Source organism: Cetorhinus maximus, chromosome 22, assembly GCF_964194155.1.
Source record: "Cetorhinus maximus chromosome 22, sCetMax3.hap1.1, whole genome shotgun sequence".
NCBI classification, from domain to species: Eukaryota; Metazoa; Chordata; class Chondrichthyes; order Lamniformes; family Cetorhinidae; genus Cetorhinus; species Cetorhinus maximus.
The window spans coordinates 58,449,235-58,471,709 of NC_135900.1; the positions used below are offsets into that span (position 1 = coordinate 58,449,235).

The 22,475-nt window shown below is 42.5% G+C and overlaps 1 protein-coding gene across 1 annotated transcript; it reads left to right on the top strand.

The window, feature by feature from the left end:
- The first annotated feature begins 7 nt into the window (after positions 1 to 7).
- Positions 8 to 15,325, top strand: hyal6 (hyaluronoglucosaminidase 6). Its single transcript, XM_078567588.1, has 3 exons — positions 8 to 987; positions 12,734 to 12,823; positions 13,813 to 15,325. Exons 1-3 carry the CDS (start codon positions 22 to 24, stop codon positions 14,260 to 14,262), a joined length of 1,506 nt encoding a protein of 501 aa, XP_078423714.1. The 5' UTR covers positions 8 to 21; the 3' UTR covers positions 14,263 to 15,325.
- Positions 15,326 to 22,475: the final 7,150 nt, after the last annotated feature.

Sequence of the window (22,475 nt, forward strand, 5' to 3'; positions counted from 1 at the left end):
CTTGTTTCAGGGAGAGGCGAAATGCCATCTGACCAGAAGCTGAGTGCCATGAATGCTGCAGCCATTCCCAAGAAGTTGTTTGCAAGAAAACTGGTGCTTATATTCATATTGCAGATGACAAGTGGCCAATACTTTAAGCAAGCAAAATCTCCAGTGCTTCCACACAACCCATTTATTGTTGTGTGGAATGCCCCAACAGAGCAGTGCAGGCTTAAATACAAGGTGGATCTGGACCTCAGTGTTTTTGATATATTTTCAAACTCCAATGAGACACTCAGTGGATCAGCCATTACCATATTTTATCACAATCATCTGGGCAAGTACCCTTATTTCGACAGAAAAAAGATTCCTATAAATGGAGGAATCCCCCAGAACAATAGCCTTAAAGAACACTTGAACAAAGCCAGGGCTGACATTGAGAAATCCATTCCAGTTGAAGACTTCAGTGGTCTTGGGGTGATTGACTGGGAAGATTGGAGACCTCTATGGGTCCGAAACTGGGGTCGCAAAAATATCTATCGGAAAAAGTCCATACAAGTTGTGAGAAAGCTTCACCCTGACTGGACAGACAATCAAATTAAATTAGAAGCCAGGAGAGAATATGAAGATGCTGGGTGGAAATTTATGAATAAAACACTGGGGTTAGCAGAGAAGATTAGACCCGATGGCCTCTGGGGGTTCTATCTCTTTCCAGACTGCTATAATCATCACTATAAGAAACACCCAAAGAAATATAATGGCAAGTGTCCTGCAATTGAATATAAACGTAATGACAAGTTACTCTGGTTATGGAAAGAAAGTGGCGCTCTTTATCCTTCCATTTACCTGCAACTTGGATTGAAATCAAGTCCAAATGCACTGAAATTTGTCCATTACCGACTGAAAGAAGCTATCAGATTAGCCTCCATAGCCAAAAAGGATTATGTTCTCCCCGTCTTTGCATATGGACGGCCATTTTATGCGTATGCATTTGAGCCTCTCACTGAGGTAAGTAGAAACCTATTGCATTTGAAGATGAATTAGAGGATTCCAGCTTTTATGTTCACTTTGTGTTGAGTTTGCTGATCTTGGTTGGGCTACTCCAGCAAGTATAATATCCTGCTTGCAATCCAGTCACTCCTGCTGGAAATGTGCCAGCGAACATGGGGATGCTATTGGAATTGCCCCAGCTATGGTGTTCCCAAAATTGCTTTGTCTGCAGACAATCATTGTCTAAGCTTACAAAAAGAGAGTGGTCAAGTGGGTGAGATAATGGAGGCTGTTGCACCTGTGAATCTGTAAACCAGAGATACTTACGCAACAAAAATGACACAAAATCATAATTTATCTCTTTTACTTAACAATACAATTACCATCATTTAGTGTCCACAGGGCATGTTAAAGGAGAGGCTTCAGCTAGGGATTCTGCCAAAAGTTCACTTTTGGAATTATCAAAAGATAACGACTCAATTACATCCAACGGTGTAACTATGCCTTTAATATCGAATTCTCTAGCCTAGTGACTTTGTTACTTTTAGGTCCATCCTTTCTTTTTTTGTCCAAGGCAGATTTGTCATTGTTCACTGGGTAGTAAGCCTGAATTCATGAGTTGGAGTAAATCAGGGATCAGCCACTATTGCAAATGCCTCAATCATATCTTACTTGTTCAATGAAGAGTGCAAGAGGGCATGCCGGAGCAGCACTAGGCATACCTAAAATGATGTGTCAACCTGGTGAAGCTACAACACAGGACTACTTGTGTGCCAAACACATAAGTAGCAAGTGAAAGACAGAGTTAAGCGATTCCACAACCAAAGGATCAGATCTAAGCTCAGCAGTCCTGCCATGTCCAGTCATGAATGGTGGTGGACAATTAAACAACTCACTGCAGGAGGAGGCTCTGCAAATACCCCCATCCTCAATGATGAGGGAGCCCAGCACAGCAGTGCAAAAGATAAGGCTGAAGCTTCAATCTTCAGCCAGAAGTGCCGAGTGGATGAACCATTTTGACCTTCTCTGGAGGTCCCCAGCATCACAGATGCCAGTCTTCAGCCAATTCAATTTACTCCACTTGCTATCAAGAAATGGCTGAAGGCACTGGATACTGCGAAGGCTATGGGCCCTGACAATATTTCAACAATAGCACTGAAGACTCGTGCTCCAGAACTTGCTGTGCCCATAGCCAAGCTGTTCGAGTACAGCTACAACACTGGCATTTACCCGGCAATGTGGAACATTGCCCAGGTATGTCCTGTATACAAAATGCAGGAGAAATGCAACCCGGCCAATTACCGCCCCATCAGTCTCTCGATCATCAGTAAAGTGATGGAAGGGGTCATCAACAGTGCTATCAAAGAGCACTTGCTTAGCAATAACCTGCTCACTGATGCCCAGTTTGGGTTCTGCCAGTACCAGTCAGCTCCTGACCTCATTACGGCCTTGCTTCATGGACAAAAGATCTGAACTGCCGAGATGAGGTGAAAGTGACTGCCCTTGACATCAAGGTAGCATTTGTCCGAGTGTCGCATCAAGCAGTCCTAGCAAAACTGGAGTCAATGGGAATCGGGAAAAGTCTCCACTGGTTGGAGTCATACCTAGCACAAAGGAAGATGGTTGTGGTTGTTGGAGGCCAATGATCTCAGTTCCAGGACATCACTGCAGGAGTTCCTCAGGGTAGTGTCCTGGGCCCAACCATCTTCAGCTGCTTCATCAATGACCTTCCTTCCATCATAAATATTAGAAGTGGAGATGTTTGCTGATGATTGCACAATGTTCAGCACCATTCGCGACTCCTCAGATAGTGAAGCAGTCCATGTCCAAATGCTGCAACATCTGGACAATATCCAGGCTTGAGCTGACAGGTGGCAAGTAACATTCACGCCACACAAGTGCCAGGCAATGACCATCTCCAGCATGAGAGAATCTAACCATCGCCCCTTGATATTTAATGGCATTACCATTGCTAAATCCCCTACCATCAATATCCTGGGTTTACCATTGACCAGTAACTGAACTGGACTAGCCATATAGAGTGGCTACAAGAGCAGATCAGAGGCTAGGAATCCTGCCACGCATAACTCAACTCCTGACTCCCCAAAGCCTGTCCACCATCTACAAGGCACAAGTCAGGAGTGTGATAGAATGCTCCCCACTTGCCTGGATGAGTACAGCTTACACAACATTCAAGAAGCATGACACCATCCAGGAAAAAGCAGCTGGCTTGATTGACGCCTCATCCACAAATATTCATTCCCTCCATCACTGATGCACAGTGGCAGCAGTATGTACCATCTATAAGATGCACCACAGGAAATCACCAAGGCTCTTTAGACAGCACCATCCAAACCCATGACCACTACATCTAGAAGGACAAAGGCAGCAGACACATGGGAATACCACCACTTGCACGTTCCCCTCCAAGTCACACCATCCTGACTTGGAAATATTTCCACTCCTTCACTGTCGCTGGGTTAAAATACTAGAACCTCCTCCCTAATAGCATTGTCGGTGTACCTACACCACATGGACTGCAGTGGTTCAAGAAGGCAGCTTACCACCACCTTCTCAAGGGCACTTGGGGATGAGCAATAAATGCTGGTCTAGCCAGCGACGCCCACATCCCATGGATGAATAAAAACAATTCATAGTCTCATTGATATTTTGTGTATTCAACATGCCTTTAGTTTTTTCAGTTCCACATATCTTGCACTTTTAAAAGACAGGGAAAGACTCCTTAAATCACATCTAAGATTTACTGTTTTTCCTTTGGCGTCTTCTATTTTACTTGATGTCACCACAATGTTTGTTGATCATCCTCCTCCAACTCCTTCTGTCAGTCACCCATTCCTCTACCAACCTGCTGTGTTTAAGTCTCTCAGCACTGCATCTTTCCAGCTGGCCTTAGGCCTTCCTCTCCTCCTCCTGGCAATCCCGTCTCCATCACTCGCCTCACTATATTTCCTCTCTCTCTCTCTCTGCAACAGATGACTGTAATATTTCTGACCATAGAGATCCTAGAGTGTGTTCAGGAGAATTTTCTACAGCAGGATTTGTCCAGTCCAACAAGGAGGTACTGCTAGACCTGGTTCTTGGAAATGAGGTGGGCCAAGTAGATCAAGTGACAGTAAGGGAACATTTAGGAGACAGTGATCATTGTATCATAAGGTTTAGAATGACGGTAATCCAGAGTAAGAATAAATAACTAGGAGAGAGCCAATTTCAAAGGGGCAAGAATGGAGCTGGGCCGAATAGGCTGGAACCAAAGGCTGGCAGGAAAAACTGTAGCTGAAAAATGGGCTACCTTCAAAGAGGAAATGGTTCGGGCACAGTCAGGGTATTTTCCCTCAAAAGGGAAATGTAGGACAAACAAATCCAGAGCTCCCTGGATGAAAAAGGAGATAGAAATTAAGATAAAGAAGAAAAAGGGTGCTTAGGCATCAAGTAGAAAATACAATTGAGAACCAAGCTGAATACAGAAGGTTCAGAGGAGAGGTGAAGAAGCAAATAAGAGAAGCAAAGAGGGATTATGAGAAAAGACTGGCATCCAACATAAAGGGGAATCCCAAAGTCTTCAGTCGGCACCTGAATAGTAAAAGGGTGGTAAAAGTGTGGAGCTGATTAGGGACCAAAAAGGAGATTTATGCATGAAGGCAGGGGGCTTGGCTGAGGTGTTAAATGAATACTTTTCATCTGTCTTTACCAAGGAAGCAGATGCTATCCAGGCCACGGTGACAGAGGAGGAAACCCTGTCACTAGGAGTGTTCAAAATTGATAAGGAGGAGGTATTGGATATATTGTCAGAAGTTAAAGTTGACAAGGCACTGGGACCAGATGAGATGCATTCAAGGATTTTGAAGGAAGTGAGAGTGGAAATTGCAGGGGCGCTGGCCATAATCTTTCAGTCTTCCCTAGACTCAGGGAAGGTGCCAGAGAACTGGAGAATTACAAACATTATGCCCTTGTTCAAAAAAGTTTGCAGGGATAAGCCCAGCAATTACAGACCAGTCAGTTTAAATTCAGTGCTGGGGAAGCTTCTAGAAACAATTATTCAGGATAGAATTAATAGTTGCATGGATAAATATGGATTTATTAGAAAGAGCCAGCATGGATTTCTTAAGGAAAAATCGTGTTTAACTAATTTGCTGGAGTTTTTTCAAGAAGTAACAGAGAGGGTTGATGAGAGTAATGCTGTGGATGTGGTGTACATAGACTTTCAAAAGTCATTCGATACAGTGCCACACAACAGACTTGTGAGAAAAGTTATAGCTCATGGAATAAAAAGGACAGTAGCAACATGGATACAGAATTGGCTGAGTAATAAGAAACAGTGAGTAATGGTCAATGGATATTTTTCAGGCTGGAGGAAGGTTTGTAGTTGTGTTCCCCAGGAGTCGGCATTGGGACCCTTGCTTTTCCTAATCACAGAATCACAGTGCAGAATAGGCCCTTCGGCCCATCGAGTCTGCACCGACACGTGAGAAACACCTGACCTACCTACCTAATCCCATTTACCAGCACTTGGCCCATAGCCTTGAAAGTTATGACGTGCCAAGTGCTCATACAGGTACTTTTTAAAGGATGTGAGGCAACCCGCCTCCACCACCCTCCCAGGCAGCGCATTCCAGACCATCACCACCCTCTGGGTAAAAAGGTCTTTCCTTACATCCCCCCTAAACCTCCTGCCCCTCATCTTGAACTTATGCCCCCTTGTGACTGACCCTTCAACTAAGGGGAACAGCTGCTCCCTATCCACCCTGTCCATGCCTCTCATAATCTTGTACACCTCGATCAGGTCGCCCCTCAGTCTTCTCTGCTCCAACGAAAATAACCCGTCTATCCTACCTCTCTTCATAACTTAAATGTTTCATCCCAGGCAACATCCTGGTGAATCTCCTCTGCACCTCCTCCAGCGCAATCACATCCTTCCTATAATGTGGCGACCAGAACTGCAAACAGTACTCCAGCTGTGGCCTCACCAAAGTTCTATACAACTCCAACATGACCTCCCTACTTTTGTAATCTATGCCTCGATTGATAAAAGCAAGTGTCCCCATTAACATGCTCCTCTGCCTTCAGAGATCTATGGACACACATGCCAAGGTCCCTTTGTTCCTCAGAACTTCCTAGTGCCATGCTGTTCACTGAATACTTCCTTGTCAAATTACTCCTTCCAAAGTGTATCACCTCACAGTTTTCAGGGTTAAATTCCATCTGCCACTTATCTGCCCATTTGACCATCCCGTCTATATCTTCCTGTAGCCCAAGACACTCAACCTCACTGTTAACCACCCGGCCAATCTTTGTGTCATCCGCAAACTTATTAATCCTATCCCCCACATAGTCATCTAAGTCGTTTATATAAATGACAAATAATAGGGGACCAAGCACAGATCCCTGTGGTACACCACTGGACACTGGCTTCCAGTCACTAAAGCATCCTTCTGTCATCACCCTCTGCCTCCTACAACTAAACCAATTTTGAATCCACCTTATCAAATTACCCTGTAACCCACGTGCCTTTGCCCTCTATATAAGTCTCCCATGTGGGACCTTGTCAAAGGCTTTGCTGAAATCCATATAAACTACATCAACTGCACTACCCTCATCTGTACACCTGGTCACCTCTTCAAAAAATTCAATCTAATGATCTAGATCTTGGTGTACAGGGGACAATTTCAAAGTTTGCAGATGATACAAAACTTGGAGGCATTGTAAACTGTGAGGGGGATAGCGTAGAACTTCAAAAGGACATAGACAAGTTGGTGGAGTGAAGTCCAATGCAGAGGAGTATGAGGTGATTCATTTTGATAGGAAGAGCATGGAGAGACAATATAAATGTGTGCAGGAGCAGAGGGACCTGGGTGAATATGTGCATAATTCATTAAAGGTGACAGGACAGGAGGACAGAGCAGTTAATAAAGCATACAGTATCCTAGGCTTTATTAATAGGGGCATAGAGTACAAGAGCAAGAAGGTTATGCTGAATTTGTATAGGACACTAGTTAGACCTCAGCTGGAGTAACGTGTACAGTTCTGGGCACCACACTTTAGGAAGTATGTGAATGCACTGGGGAGAGTGCAGAAGAGGTTTACAAAAATGGTTCCAGGGATGAGAAACTTCAGTTATGAAGATAGATTGGAGAAGTTGGGACTGTTCTCCTTGGAGAGGAGAAGCCTAGGAGGAGATTTGATAGAGGTGCTCAAAATTATGAGGGGGCTGGACAGAGAGATAAGGAGAAACTGCTCCCGCTTGTAAAAAGATTGAGAACGAGAGGGCACAGATTTAAAGTGATTTGCAAAAGAAGCAAATGCTATGTGAGAAAAAACTTCCTAACACAGCAAGTGGTTCGGCTCTGGATTGCACTGTCTGGAAGTGTGTGGAGGCAGGTTCAACTGAGGCATTCAAGAGGGTATTCGATGATTATTTACATAGAATCAATGTGCAGGGTTACAGGGAAAAGGCAGGAGAATGGCACTGAGTCAGAATGCTCATTCAGAGAGCTGGTGCAGACAGGGTGGGCTGAATGGCCTCAATCTGCACTGTAACAATTCTGTGATTTCAATCTCTTCTTGGCTACTTTCTTCACTGCTCCCACAATCTTCAGTGACCCCTGATGTGCTAGTTCCTGATTTTTTCCTTTCCCATTACTCCACACCAGTCATTGTTACCCTCTTCTTAATGTTACCCAAGTTTCTGCACCATGTTACAAGGCCAGTCTCACAACCGTCTTGTAGATTCTTCCTCTCAGTTTCAGCAATACTTTTCTACCACATAACACTCCACTGCACTTCTTCTAATTACTCCAACTAGAGCTAATCCCTTGTTTAATCTCCATTTCCATACTTCCATATTCTGCCCCCAGGTGCTTGAAACTACTCACTTTCTCTAAGTCTTCATCCATAAACTTTACACCTTCATTCTGATTCTCTTCCCTCGGCTCAAACTGACAAATTATAAATTGGGTGTTTGGTCTACTGATCTTCATACCCTTGTTTTGCACTGCTTTTCTCGAGTTCTCCAGATACTCTCGGTCATGTTCATGTCATCCCACCACTTAGCTCAATGTCATCTGCAAACATCATTGACCACAGCACTTCCTGTTTCACTCGCTCAGTTAGAACATCCATGACAATCAGGGAGAGGAAGGGGCTCAGTGCTGATCCTTGGTGCAACCCAACTTTCTCTTCAAAACTCATGCTCTCCCCCACACTGCTTCTTACTCTTGTTTGGCACTCACGTCCTGTGATAGTCATACTTCTCAGGATCTTCACGAATTCTAGTGCATCTCTGAACTTCCTCCCTAAGCACCAGGCATAAGTCTCTATTTGATTTCATCCCCTTTCACTAAGGTTACTCCACCAGCATCCTTGATTGTACATATATTCCCCATATCTTTTGTTCACCTATCTCTAGCAGCTGCTATTCTAAAGATATCTTTTTGTCCCTCTTCGGTGTCTAGACTTTCATAAATTTCTTCCATGGCCAGGGATCTTTCTCTAGCATCACTTTACTTTGCATTCCTTTTTGCTTTTGTATATTGTTCTTTATCTTCTTGGACCCCTAACTGTTTCCATTTCTTTAACAGTTCCTCCCTTTCTTTTACTGCATTGTATCATTCCAAGAAGCTTCTTCTCTGGTCGCCTTTCCCCCCCCCCCCTTAATGATCATTCACATACTTATTCACCAATTTTCCTAACCAAGTCTGCCACTGAGTTCCATCAGTCTTCTGTGGTGTCTGTCATAAGTTCTTCTATTTCTCTTAGTTATCTTTCCATTTGGTCTTTGAATTCCCCCTTGACTCACGAATCTTTGTGCTTCCTTCATCTGATATTCTGTCTACCACCATTTTGTTTTCTTTGCAATCAGCTCTGCCATCAGCACTCCATGTTGGGTAGTCAGTGCTTCACCTGGGAAGACCTTGCAGTTTTTTTGCTTCCTTTGCATGTTCTTTTCTAACCATGATGGGTAGTCTAGCTGTGTTCTCTACCACCACTGCTGTAGGTTATAAGATGTTTCCTGCCTTTTTGGTACCAGGTGTTTAGTATTATCAATTGGTATGGCACTGCAAATTCCAGGATCTTTGTTTCTCCATTCGTTTCTCCAAATCCATGTCCATCGTGGATAACCTCGTATCCTGCTCTTTCCCTTCCACATGGCCATATAGGTCACCTGCCACCATTAGCCTGTTGCAGCTTGTTATTGTTTGAAAGGTGTTGTCCATCTGTTCCCAGAATTCTTCTTTCTCCTCTGGTCCACACGCACTCTGTGGTACATAGCAACTGATTTTGTTCCACATTTTTCCCCCGATTTCTAGCTTTAAGTTGAAGATCCTGTCACTCATTCTGTCCACAGCCAGAACTTTGTCTTTCATTTTCTCATTTATTCCAACACCATTTCTCCTCCCATCCTGTCCATGGTATAAAGTTTATAGCCACTACCAATTTCTTTTGCTTTCCTGCCCTTTTACTTTGTTTGACAGGAATTGTATTCCTTTTCCCACCATCAGGTCAGTTCCTTCACGGTTTCTCCTTAGGCTACCAATATCTAGACTTGATATTTTGGGTTTGGTCATCCTTTCACCTCTCCTTCAGTCTCTCTTCTTTAGCCATATTTGTCCATTGGATGGTAATCCTTACCATTCCTCACAGTGTTTGGGCAAGGTGCCTGCACAGCGCTTGCAGGGTAAGCCCTAACATGGGTGCCGTTTCCATTCATATCAATCATCATTTGGAATTGGCGGGTATTTGACAGCCAGATGCCCTTCCTGCTGCTAACCCTCCCCATTTATCTGGGCTGGGGACTAGCACCGATACACGCTGACTTGCCTGCGCCAGTGGCTGAATTACAATTAAGATTCACTACTAAACTCTCTATTGACATGCAGATTGTGCCTTGGGATTCAGCAGCATTTGACAAAAATGTTTACATTTGTTAAAAACAAAACCTGCTGTAAGATCATATCGAACCCATCTGTTGGACCTATTTTCTTGAGTAGGCTCTCTTAATTCTGTTTTGACAATATAAACCCCAATTTTGAGTTAAACTTGGGATTTAGCCGGCCCTTGGTATGGGCATATCAGGACCAGCAACTTTGAGGGCTTAAAAACAAAAAACTACTGCGGATGCTGGAAATCCAAAACAAAAACAGAATTACCTGGAAAAACTCAGCAGGTCTGGCAGCATCGGCGGAGAAGAAAAGAGTTGATGTTTCGAGTCCTCACCGATGCTGCCAGACCTGCTGAGTTTTTCCAGGTAATTCTGTTTTTGTTTTAACTTTGAGGGCTTACCTGGCCAAATGTTGTAATATCAGCCTTTTCATTAATTTGAATAGATTCCTGCAGCTTGAAAAAACCTTAAGACATTCCTGGGCCTCAATGCAATCTGCAAAAGATGGTGTGACGTCACCGGCCTCTGGGGACAATATTGCAGGCCCAAATTTGTGATTTGCTGTTGTTCCACCACAGGTGCAGAGCCTCCTAAAATTCATCCAATAGAAATGGCCATTCTAGAGGTGTAGGTGAAAACTACCTCTTCTGCACATGAGCTGGAGTGACCAAGATTGTTTCTTTTCCTTAGAGAATGAACAACTTAAGGTTTTCCCCTCTTTTTAAACCAGTTACCTGGATTTTGTTGCTATTAAGTGCCAAGGTGTTAATTTGAATAATCCTATAGTGCATTCTGTTCCTAGGTGATCTCCCATCTGAGCAGCAAGCAGGTCCACATCTCCTTTGTTGCTGTAATCATACAAGATTAAGTTTATTTATTCTGATATGTCTACATATTGACCAAAATTTTCTCCTCCACCATAGTAAAATAACCAGTAGTATTTTCTCTCTTCAAAACTGATTTAGTCTCACCGTTTCTTATTTCTTCAGTAATTGCTACATGATAGCGCTCAGACCTGTCTTTTTTGTTACTGTTGGCATGCATGCTCATCTAAAGTTAAAATGAGGGAAAATTCTATTGGCTACAAAATACCCAGTCATGCAGTTTTCAGTTCAGTTATTATTATGTTTTGAATTTGTTAAGAGACCAATAAGAGATTTTGAGGAGTTCTATATCTAACAATAGTTAATGTACTCAGAAGACATGAAGCTACAATACTTCTGTACATTAAGATTTAACCCTTTTCAGTGTCTTGTTTCATTGTTTGGTTAGTGTTTCATTATGCATTGCCAAGCTTTCATTGGATCATAGAATCTTACTGCACTGAAGGGATCTGTGGCTTGTCACATCTGTGCTGGCTCTTTGAGAGAGCTGTCCAATTTAGTCCCAGATCTCAACTTTCTCCTGATAATTTCTCCAAATATATGTCCAACTAATGTCTCCATGGAATCTGATCCCACCACATTTTCAGGTAGTGCATTCCAGATATTAGTAACCCTCCATGAAGAAATATCTCTTCATTTCCCCACTAGTTCTTTTGTCAATCATTTAAAATCATGACATCTTGTTATCGCGACCCATTTACCGGAGGAAATAGTTTCTTCCTTAACGCCATCAAAATTCCTCATCAATTTGAACATCTCTATTAGGTCTCCCCTCAACCTTCTCTGCTCTAAGAACAGAACCAGCTTCACCAACGTCTCCAGAAAATGTAGTCCCTCATTCCTGGTTGAATTCAGATTCAAGAAAAATTACTGAAGAGCTTACAATGAGATCACATCAATCAGTCTAATGCGTATTTCTTCCCTTAGTGTAGGAAACACATGCTAGCTGCAGTGTTTCTACTGCAGCCTGATATCTTTCTATTGAACCATTGTGATGTCGTACCCCTACATCTTAAGCCAAACATTTAATCTTAAATTATGCAGTAATTCCAATCAAAAGACTTCAGGTATTTGATAACATTGCTTTGAGACTTGGATAACAATAAGCACTGATTACTATTACATATCCTATCTCAAGCACTAAAATGGAAAATTATCATATATTAATTAAAACAAATTAATACCTTAAAACCAAAACATGTGATTCCCAAATTCTTGCTCCTGACATGCTGAATGTGCATATTGAGAGGTATTGGACACAGCTCATAATATTGCATCTATTAGGGAAAGAAAATCACATACTGTGTAAATATGATTTGCAGATATGCACTCCCACCAGGCAAGGCTTCATGTTAGGATCGCAAAATTGGAAAATATCCGACAGTGTTCCTAAAGGGTGTGTAGCAATGTGACATATAAGCCAGAAGATCCAATCCCTGTTCTGTAACTGAAACTCAGTCAGAGCAGGACTGGTGCATCACAATTGGTCTTGTTGCGCCAGTACTAGAGAAGGGTAAAAATTAGCTAGTACTCCCGCTGCTGGTAGTTTTCTTTATATCCAATGATCTGTGTTACAAATTAGATGACAGGTGAGGTTGACATTGAGATAAATTGTGACCATTACAGACCACTTAAGTTCACAGTTGAGAAATGATCACTTGATTAAGGAAAATGGAACTTTCTGGACTGCTATTTAACTACTTCTAGGTAACTATGGTATGTGCAAATACTCTTTTATATATCCACCAGTTATTATTTAATGGAGAATATTGTTATTGCATGACTATTTTCTTCCCGTAGTCATTATTAGCATCTCATGCTCAAATCCAACCCTGGGCAGTTTTTTCCCCTCTCTGCCAAATGGAGGATATTCTGAAGGATGCTTCAGCTAAATACAGAATCCAAAGTTGTATTATAGTATTACATAGTATTATTTTCCTTCATAACTTGTATAACTGTACTGTGGTATCTTCTCACTCTACAGATTGACTTGGTTCATACAGTTGGTGAGAGTGCTGCCATGGGAACGGCAGGGATCATTCTTTGGGGCAGCATTAATTATGCAAAATCAAAGGTATAACTATTTTAATGATTTTTCTCCCACACCCTCTGCCTCCCCCCAACTACTGGAGCCCAACTCCATGTTACTTCCTTTAGTTGAGAGATAGGGGCTGTACCATGAACTCCACGTTGAGCATACTCACACTTTGTAATTCCAAGGCATTTTCTTACAATCAAATTTTACTTCATCAGCTTCCCTTTTCCTTAATTCCTCTGACTATTGAACATTTAATAACCTGTTATATATCAGCATTTCAAAAGCAGTGAAAGTTCAGCAAAGTTGGCCATTTCCTTATTTCAAGCAAGAAGTTGTTCCCCTTTTCCCTCACGCCATCATATAATGTTTAAATATTCTTCATAAAAGAGTGTGTATTCTATTCTGATATCACCAGCTGGAAACCAATAGAGAATTCTGAAATATTTAGTGATGGATCATCAGAAGGTGGCACTGTTTCTCCTAAGAATATGATAATTGTAATTACACAAAGGATTTGCATGGCATTTTTCCCCATTCAAAGTAATCTTCCTAACTTTGAGGTTGATGATTTGCTATTAGCTACTTAGAATTCTGCACTAATAGAATTGTAAAAACAAGATGCCATGACTTCATGTGCCTTACTTATCCCTCATTGAGATTTACTTTTCTCATATGATCCAATTTTTTATGTTTTGTAATGTCAGTGGATTTGAACACCATGAAAAACAATTATCAATCTGCAGTTAAAAAGCTCTGCCTGGCTATGGTTTGTAAAATTCAGCAAGTCAGCCGTTACCTTGATTAAAGGCAGGAACCAAGACTTTGGTAACTGAAACGAGTTCTTTTTATGTCACCTATTTAGTCTATAATCAGGAAGACATTGTGGTAGGTGTTTCTTTTTAATATTTCAATGGGTTGGGGTTTTTAAGGATCAAAATGAAGACAGTGCCTCTCTGATGAGTATCAGTCATTTAATTTCATGCATGTATTTTTAGGATTAAAATAACCTTAACCTTCCCTTGCAGAATCATTGTTTAACAGTAAAGCAGTACATAGATGGTCCCCTGGGACATTATGTTGTTAATGTGACATCTGCCACAAAGTTGTGCAGCAAACATCTTTGCAAGAGACATGGGAGGTGTGTGAGAAAGAACATTGACTCCAAAGCCTACCTCCACCTGGACCCAAGCAGTTTCAAAATCCGAACCAATCCTGAAGGAGTACATCCCAGATTTTCTGTGAAAGGGAGAATAAACGCAAGGGACATCAAAGCCATGAAACAGAAGTTCACATGTCAGTGTTACGAAGGTTGGACTGGGATCTCCTGTGAAGTACCAGTTCTCAACATTCCTTTAGTGGATAGAAGTGTCCAGAGCACAATGGCTGGAACAAATTCAGCACCACAGTTACCACTTTCATTGGCCAGTATTGTTGTCTTTCAGCTGGTCATTAAAACCCTTAATTTACAATGTTAGAAGAAGCCTTGTTATTTTGGTAAATGGTTGATGTTACAAAGACATGATTTTATCTGATGTGTGAAAATGGATGTGGACAATGATTCAAGGGGGGACTTGGCTGGACAGTGATTTATTTTCTTTCTCAGCAACCAATATTACGGTTCCAAATCATATTATTCCTGATTATTTCAGGAACAGCTGGAAAACTCCGTCCAATGAGAAAGAAAATTTAGGAGAATGAATTTTTTTACATTTGTTTTTGCAAATATGTTTTCTTCCTTCATTAGTTCTCCACACACCATGTTCTGATAGAAGTGAACAGATGCCATGTTCCTTGGTCACTGCTACTCCAAGCCTAATAATTCAAGACAGTTTGATGTTAATAATGTGACTGGGACAACCATAGTGGCTCAATTGGTTCAAACAGTGAGCAACTGGCCATATTAGAATCTAAGGCTCAGTCCCCACTATTGGGCAAGATGACTGATCATAGTCAAGACAATGGTTGGAATACTATAATTGGCCTCAGGGCCCTGATTTAGGAGGGGAGTGGGGGGATGACTGACGTGGCACCTGATAGATCCTGTAGCTCTGCTGGAGGTGCATATGTTTGGATGTTGGGTTATGACACTGCCTGGTTTCACACATGGTAAAGTAACTTGCCAACACTCACTGTCTTGGCTTGCAATTGAATGATTCTCACTTGGATGAGGAGCTGGAGTGCAATTAACACCTATGGAATTGTGTCCAACAAAGAATCAACATGTTCAGGAAGGGAGGGAAGAAAATTCCAAAAATTAAAATGTTTTCAAAAAAATGTGTAAAACATTTCACAAATTGCCATTAACATTGGAGGTGCCAGAATGTAGAATAAAGTATTCTTTCAAATTGCAAATATACTTAGCCACAGAAAATAGTTGGGATGATTTGTTAACATATTCTATTTCTTTTGTTATTGCCTGTGTAATTTAAAGCACAGGTATTCCTTCATTGCTGTTGGAACGAAAAACACTAATATTTCAATTCTAATCATGTATAGTGAAAGCTTGAAAATAAAAAGATTCAATTAATTCATGCAAAATGATATGTCAGTTGTCGTCATTTTATGTTTTGTATGACTTTGCACATTCATTCTGACATACTTGTAGCTAACATGCGATACCTTTGTTTTATACATTTAAAAACAAAAGCATGTTCATGGCATAAAATTGGGCTAATTTAGGACATCGAATAGCAGCTACAAGTATTTACATTTTTTGAATGGCAAGTTGCTGGATGTGCAAGCTGATAATATTGCAGCAAGGAAAGTTGGGCATTTGGAACCTGTGAACAGGGAAAGCAAATACATAACTTGTTAATCAATTAGATTTCAGGATTGAGAAATAAACAGTGAAAGGACTTAGAAGGAAGTGTAAATTAGAATGGGCAAATGCAATACAAAATCGGGCACTGAAAGAGAAATAAAAGGAGGAAAGAAGGATTGAGTTAACGGAGAAAACAAAACCTGAAGAAACTTGTAATAGTTTACACCTGTAATAGTTAATTTTCAGTGTGCTTCCAAAATGGCTCCTTCCTCAATTCAGACTAGCTCTAACTTTCTGTGGGAAATTTAATTTGTACCCACTGTGCAAATATGACAACTTCATGTAATTTAATATATTGCTCACTGATGTTCAATTTGGGTTCTGCCAAGGCCACTCAGCTCAAATTCATTACAACCTTGGTCCATTTATGGTGAGAGGAGGTGAGAGCAACTGCTCTTGACAATAAGGGCAGGAATTTCCTGTCGGTGAGCGGGGGGGTGGGGCCCGCTTGCCGGCGTGTAAAATGATGCGCGGTGACGTCAGGCGGAACTTCCAACGTCACCGCGCTCCATTTAAATTTTCAGGTAGGCGGGAGCACAGCGAAATCAGTTGTGCACCCGCCAACCTGTCAATGGCCAATTGAGGCCATTGACAGAGTAATTAAACTAATTAATGGACCTGCCCGTCCAACCTTAATGTTGGCGGGCAGGCCAGGAGCCCTGGCGGGAATTAGAAAAAAGCATGAAACCTCATCCACAGGCGGGATGAGGTTTCATGTAAGTTTTTAAAAATGTAATTAAAGTTTCTTTAAAAATTATGGACATGTCCCAACTCATGTGACAGTGTCACATGAGGGGACACGTCAGGGTTTTTTTTTTCTGTTTTTAATACAGTAGAGCCGATCTCCCTGAGGCAGCACTTAGCCTCAGGGAGATGAGTGCACTCTTTCGTGCGCATGCACGATAGATTCTCAGGTTTAGGGATTCCCCCGCCCGCGCAGGGAGCGTATAGCGCTTCTGTGCGGACGTCATGCTGGGCGGGCCTTAATTGGCCCGCCCACGTAAAATGACGCCACGCCCCCGATTGGGAGCACCGATTGGAGGTGCGCCTGTGTGCACCCACACTTCAACTTTGCCCCAACAGGGGGAAAATCCTGCCCTAAGTATTTGACTGAGTGGCATCATGGAGATTGAGGAAAACGGAAGTCAATGGGAATCAAAGGGACAATTCTCCACTGGCTAGAGTCATACCTAGCACAAAGGAAGATGGTTGTGGTTGTTGGAGGCCAATCATCTCAGCCCCAGGAGTTTATCAGTGCAGTTTCCTAGGCCCAACCATGTTCAGCTGCCCTTGTGAAGTGCTTTGGGGCGTTTTATCATGTTAAAGGTGCTATATAAATACAGGTTATTGTTGTAATTGAATCATAGAATAGACTTGAGGGGCTGAATGGCCTTCTATTGCTGTTATGTTCTTGTAGGAGACAAATTCTGAATGGCCACTTTGTAAATTAACTAATTAATGTGGAACTGAGACATAAGAAAGTCCCAGATTTGATCTCTAGTCCGTTCTGATTTAGTTTATCTCAGCTGGGGGTGGCGGGGAGGGAGGGGGTAATAGCAGGTGTTCTACAATCAGAAGCGACAGGACCACCAAAGGGGAAAACTCAGATAGAGTCCCCACTCAACGATAACTACCCATTGATTTTTGCTAGAAAGTATACGCATGTGGATGCCAAATGAGGGCAAGGCTAGGTTTGGCTGAGATGCCCCCATAAACAAATATTCTGCTGCTGTTGACCTTTGAGGTTTACACAAGAATTGCTGCTTGAACAAATAGCCAGTGTTTGACCAGCACCTATAACATCTAACCAAGCAGCAAACAACACATCCAGGAGAGATGGAGAGAAAATAAGCGATATAAGGGATGGGCAGTGGAATGGGGTATTAAAGCTCACACAGTGTTAGTCTTCTATTTTTAGTTTTGTGATTATCTGGACAAGTACATAGGTTCAACAGCACTGAAATAGGCCATCCGGTCCATCCGGTCCATGCCAGTGTTCATGGCCCACTTGAGCTTCCTCCCATCTTTCTTCATCTAAATCTATCATTGTAACCTTCTATTCCCTTCTTCCTCATATGCTTGTCTGGCTTTGTCTTAAATACATCTATTTCAACCACGCCCTGTGGTAGCGAGTTTCTCTCTTACCACTATTTGGTAAAGAAGTTTCTTCTCAAATCCTTTCGGGTTTTCTTGCTGACTATCCTATATTGATGGCTTCTAGTTATACTCTTCCACATAAGAGGAAATATTCTCTCTGTATCCGCTTGACCAAAACCTTTCATGATTTCAAATACCTCAGCCTTTTTCTCATAAAAGACCCAGCCTGTCAATCCTTGCCTGATATGCATATCTCTGTATTTCTGGTATCATTCTTGTATATCTTCTTTGTACCCTCTCCAGTGCCTCTACAGGGCCATAACTTCCAAGCTCCATGGCAGTGTATCTTGGGGGGGTACACTAAAGTTGTGCTGGGGAGCACCTCCACCCCTGGGAGTTCCCAGGTAAGGATTGTAGGGCAATTGCCTTCCCTCTGGGAAGTGCAATTTAAATTGCAAACCTCGGATGGTTCTGAGTGTGTTACATCAATATTTACCCAGAAAAAGAAGAATTAACACTATTTCTAGCTTCTGGGTAACTATTGTACAGACCCACACCGACACCCCCATGGGACTCCTCCCACATGCCCAAACTCCCAGGGGACTTCCCCTAACCCCCAACTACTCTCACCCCACCCCACAGGATTTCCCAACACCCACACACCCCACAGAACTCCCCAGCACACCCAACACCAAACCTTATGCAACTTCCCCCAACCTCCGAATACCACCCCCAGGCCCAACCCGACTGTGTGGCTGGCAGAAACTGCACCCCCACAACCCCCCCAACCCTACACCTGAATGGCCGAACATCCCCATCCCCTCTTCCAACTGGCCGACTCCTCACCCCAAGTTCTAACACTTGCCTGACAAACCTCCCTTCTCCCTGGCCCTTTAAACTCACCTCCTTGCGTCTGATTTGGCAGCACCCAACTGAAGGCCTCAGGAGCATGCTGCCCTGCACAGTTCTTGATGGCCTGAAAATTGAACAAGACATGATCAAAAAATTGTCAAGGTAAGGAATTAGGAGTGGAGTGGCAATCCGACTCTGTTAACCACTCTGCAGAAGTTCAGGCCCTATACCATGTTTATAATATGGTGACCAGAACCACACACTGTACTCTAAGCATGATCTAACAAAGGGCCAATACAAATTGATCATAATGTCCGTACTTTTCAATTGTATTCCTCAAGGAATATTTGGGCCGTAACTTCCGAGCTCCAGGGCAGTGTAACTGGGGGAAGTACCCCAAGGTCAGATGTGAGGGTGTTTGCTGATGATTGCACAACGTTCAGCACCATTGGCAACTCCTCAGATGTTGAAGCAGTCCATGTCCAAATGCAGCAAGACCTGGACAATTGTAAGAGATGTGAGAGCCCCTTGTGGAGTCTCACGTAGGTTTGGAGCCATACTCTGGATGTAACAGGTATGAGTGACAATGCCAAGCAATGTGTTAAAGCAACAATTTTATTGAATAATGATAATTATAATAATTATATGAAATTATAATTGATAACATAGAAAGGAATAAGTAAGAAGAAAAAAAGAAAGATAACTTTGTTGAAAGGAGAAAGCACTTTACATATTAAAAGAAAGGAAGAAAGACAACTCTACTTAAATACCATACATGCTATACTATATTACAGCTTTATGCTAGATTACAAATGCTAACCCAAATTGGTCTGTTCACGACAGTGTCCCAAAATGGATAACCCCAAATGAGTCTGTTCTAAGACAGGAACCTAATTTGGTAAAAATTCTCCTTGGTACACATGTTACCAGGGGCTGAATTTTTCATCCAGCGTGCGGGCACGCCCCCGACACACGGGCACGCCCCCGACACACGGGCACGCCCCCGACATGCATGAGCTTGAAATAGCGCACGATGACTTCGGGCGAATGTCCTGACATCGCGACTTCGCGTGATATTTTGGTCAGTGGGTGCGTGTGGGAGTCAGCAGCATGCCCGCCGACAGTTAAGAGGGCTGTTAAAGCCCATTAATTAATTAATTAAATTGAATTTATTTTCCTTGCCTGTCCAACCTTACGGTTGGCGGGCAGGCGAAAAGGCCAAGCGGCCTTTGGATTTTTGAGGAAACCTCATCCACGGGCGGGATGAGGTTTCTGATTTAATTAAAATTAAAGTAAAAATTGTTAAATCTCATTTCTAACATGTCCCTGCTCATGTGACAGAGTCACATTATGGGACATGTTTACCATAATTTTTAAAATCTTTATTTTAAATGTTCTAAATCTTCAGCTCCCTGAGGCAGCTTTGTGCCTTCAGGAAGCTTTCTGTGAGTGCACTCACATGCATGTGCTGACTTCCATGCTTGCCCTCCACCCCCCCCCCCCGCCCCGCCCCCCCCCCCCCCCCCCGCCCACCCAGGCAGCGCTGAGCATTTCAGTGTGTGACTCACATTGGCTGGCTGTTAATTGGGGAGCCAGTGTGGAATCGCGGGCGGTGCCCGTTCGCGGGTGGTGGACTGTTGCGTGGCCGCTCACGGGCCTGCCCGTCCTACCCAGCCGATGAGGGGAAAATCCTCCCTCAAGTCTCTGAATAAACTTACAACGGATCAGTCACTCTGTCCCTGGCCCTTCCTCCTGTAGTCATCAATGACTGACTATTCCACTTTGTCTGTAGCCCCGAGTCCTGGAAGCAGTGTCCCTTTAAGCAAAATTTCTGGCTCCATTCCAGCCATTGTTGAGGCATTCTCAAAACAAGTCTCAGTCCTTATCAATTCTCCTCATGGGCAGTGCAAGGCCAAGCAGACTTTGCAATATCCAAGTTATTTATGCACCTTTTGCTGGTGTCTTCCCATCTGCCATCCATCAAGTGTTATGTCCATCTCCTGATGACCATACTAGTTGACCACACCAAGTAAGGCCATTCATCGTCCTGGCTTGTAGTCTAAGTGTCATTGAGGTAAATATAGTAACAACAGTTCCTTTTTTTTAAAACAATGGGAAAAAAATAACTTTTTTTAGTGGCTGCGTATCTACAATGTTCGGTCAAAACAACAAAACAGCAGCTGTGAATATGATGTGCAAGAAAAATCCTTGGGAAAAAATCCAAATCTACAGCTAACAATATTACTGATTATACAATTGATTAATAATCAAAGCACAATCACATCAAATCAATGCCTACAAATTAAGATTTTGAATATTGAATAACTTAAAATATTGAATATAGGCTTAAAAGCAAAAGCAAAGCAAAAATAAAATGCAAAAATATAAAATTGTAAAAATTAGTGGCTGCAGGCCTCAGGCCTATGTAATATCAGATTTGGGCTGACAAATGGCAAATAACATTTGCGCCACACAAGTGCCAGGCAATGAACATCTCCAAAAAGAGAGAATCTAACCATCGCTCCTTGACATTCAATGGCATTGCCATCACTAAATCCCCCACTATCAACATCCTGGGGGTTACCATTGACCAGAAACTGAACTGGGCTAGCCATATTAAATATTGTGGCTACAAGAGCAGGTCAAAGGCTAGGGATCTTAAGGCGAGTAACTCACCTCCTGACTCCCCAAAGCATGCCCACCAAATACAAGGCAAAAGTCAGGAGTGTGATGGAATACTCTCCATTTACCTGGACGAGTGCAGCTCTCACAACACTCAAGCAGCTTGATACCATCCAAAGCAGCCCGCTTGATGGGCACCCCATCCAAAAACATTGACTTCCTCCACCACCGACGCACAGTGGCACCAGTGTGTACCATCTACAAGATGCACTGCAGGAACTCACCTAACCTCCTTCGACATCAACTTCCAAACCCACGACCTCTGCCATCTAGAAGGACAAGGGAAGCAGATACATGGAAACACCACCACCTGTAATTTCCCCTCCAAGTCACTCACCATCCTGACTTGGAAATATATCACTGTTCCTTCACAGTCGCTGGGTCAAAACCCTGGAACTGCCTTCCTAACAGCACTGTGGGTATTCCTACACCACATGGACTGCAGCGGTTCAAGAAGGCAGCTCACCACCACCTTCTCAAGAGCAGTTAGGGATGGGCAACAAATTCAGGCCTTGAAAGCAATGCCAACATGCCATGAAAGAACTAAAACAAGCATGATGTAGTGTTTCTGTTGCTAAACAATTAATTATCCAAACGTCATCAGCTGTAAAAAAACCAGTATCTTTAGAAGAATTTAGATGTGTTTTGAAATGTGGCTGAATCACTTTTGAACTTGTGATGTCATGAGTTAATAATTTATGAGAATAGCCTGTTCTCATTTCCCCACAACAAATTCCTCCTTCATTGCTGATTCTGAACATGATAAAATACTTCGAAAACTCAAACTTGTCATAATCTAACTGTTATATGTCTTTTCACCTACTCTGACACATCCTGGTATCCTGCACTATGAACATTATTCATTCACCTCAATGAAAATTTGATTCCCTGTTATCATTAAAACCTAGACACCAATGTAGTGACAGTATTCATCTCTGAGTCATGAAGGTTATGGATTCAAATCCTTACTTCAACACTTGAGCGCATGACGTAAAATAAGATTTAAGTCTGGTCCGCATTGTCAGAGAAAGACAGATTTGCATTTATATAGCACCTTTCATGACCTCAGGACGTTGCAAAGTACTTTACAGCTAATAAAGTACTTTTGAAGTGTAGGCACTGTTGTAATGTTGCAATGTGAGACATTTAATCCAGGCCATGTCTATTTGTTGTAGTAGACATAGAAGATCCTGTAGTACTTGTTAAAGAAGAGTCGGTACTCTGGTCATGTTTTCC

Bases quoted from the DNA above. Each gene is read 5' to 3' on its own strand.
- hyal6 (XM_078567588.1), top strand. From the start codon at position 22: ATGCCATCTGACCAGAAGCTGAGTGCCATGAATGCTGCAGCCATTCCC. The intron at 988-12,733 runs GTAAGTAGAAAC...CTCACTCTACAG, and splicing joins CATTTGAGCCTCTCACTGAG to ATTGACTTGGTTCATACAGT. The intron at 12,824-13,812 runs GTATAACTATTT...CTTCCCTTGCAG, and splicing joins TTAATTATGCAAAATCAAAG to AATCATTGTTTAACAGTAAA.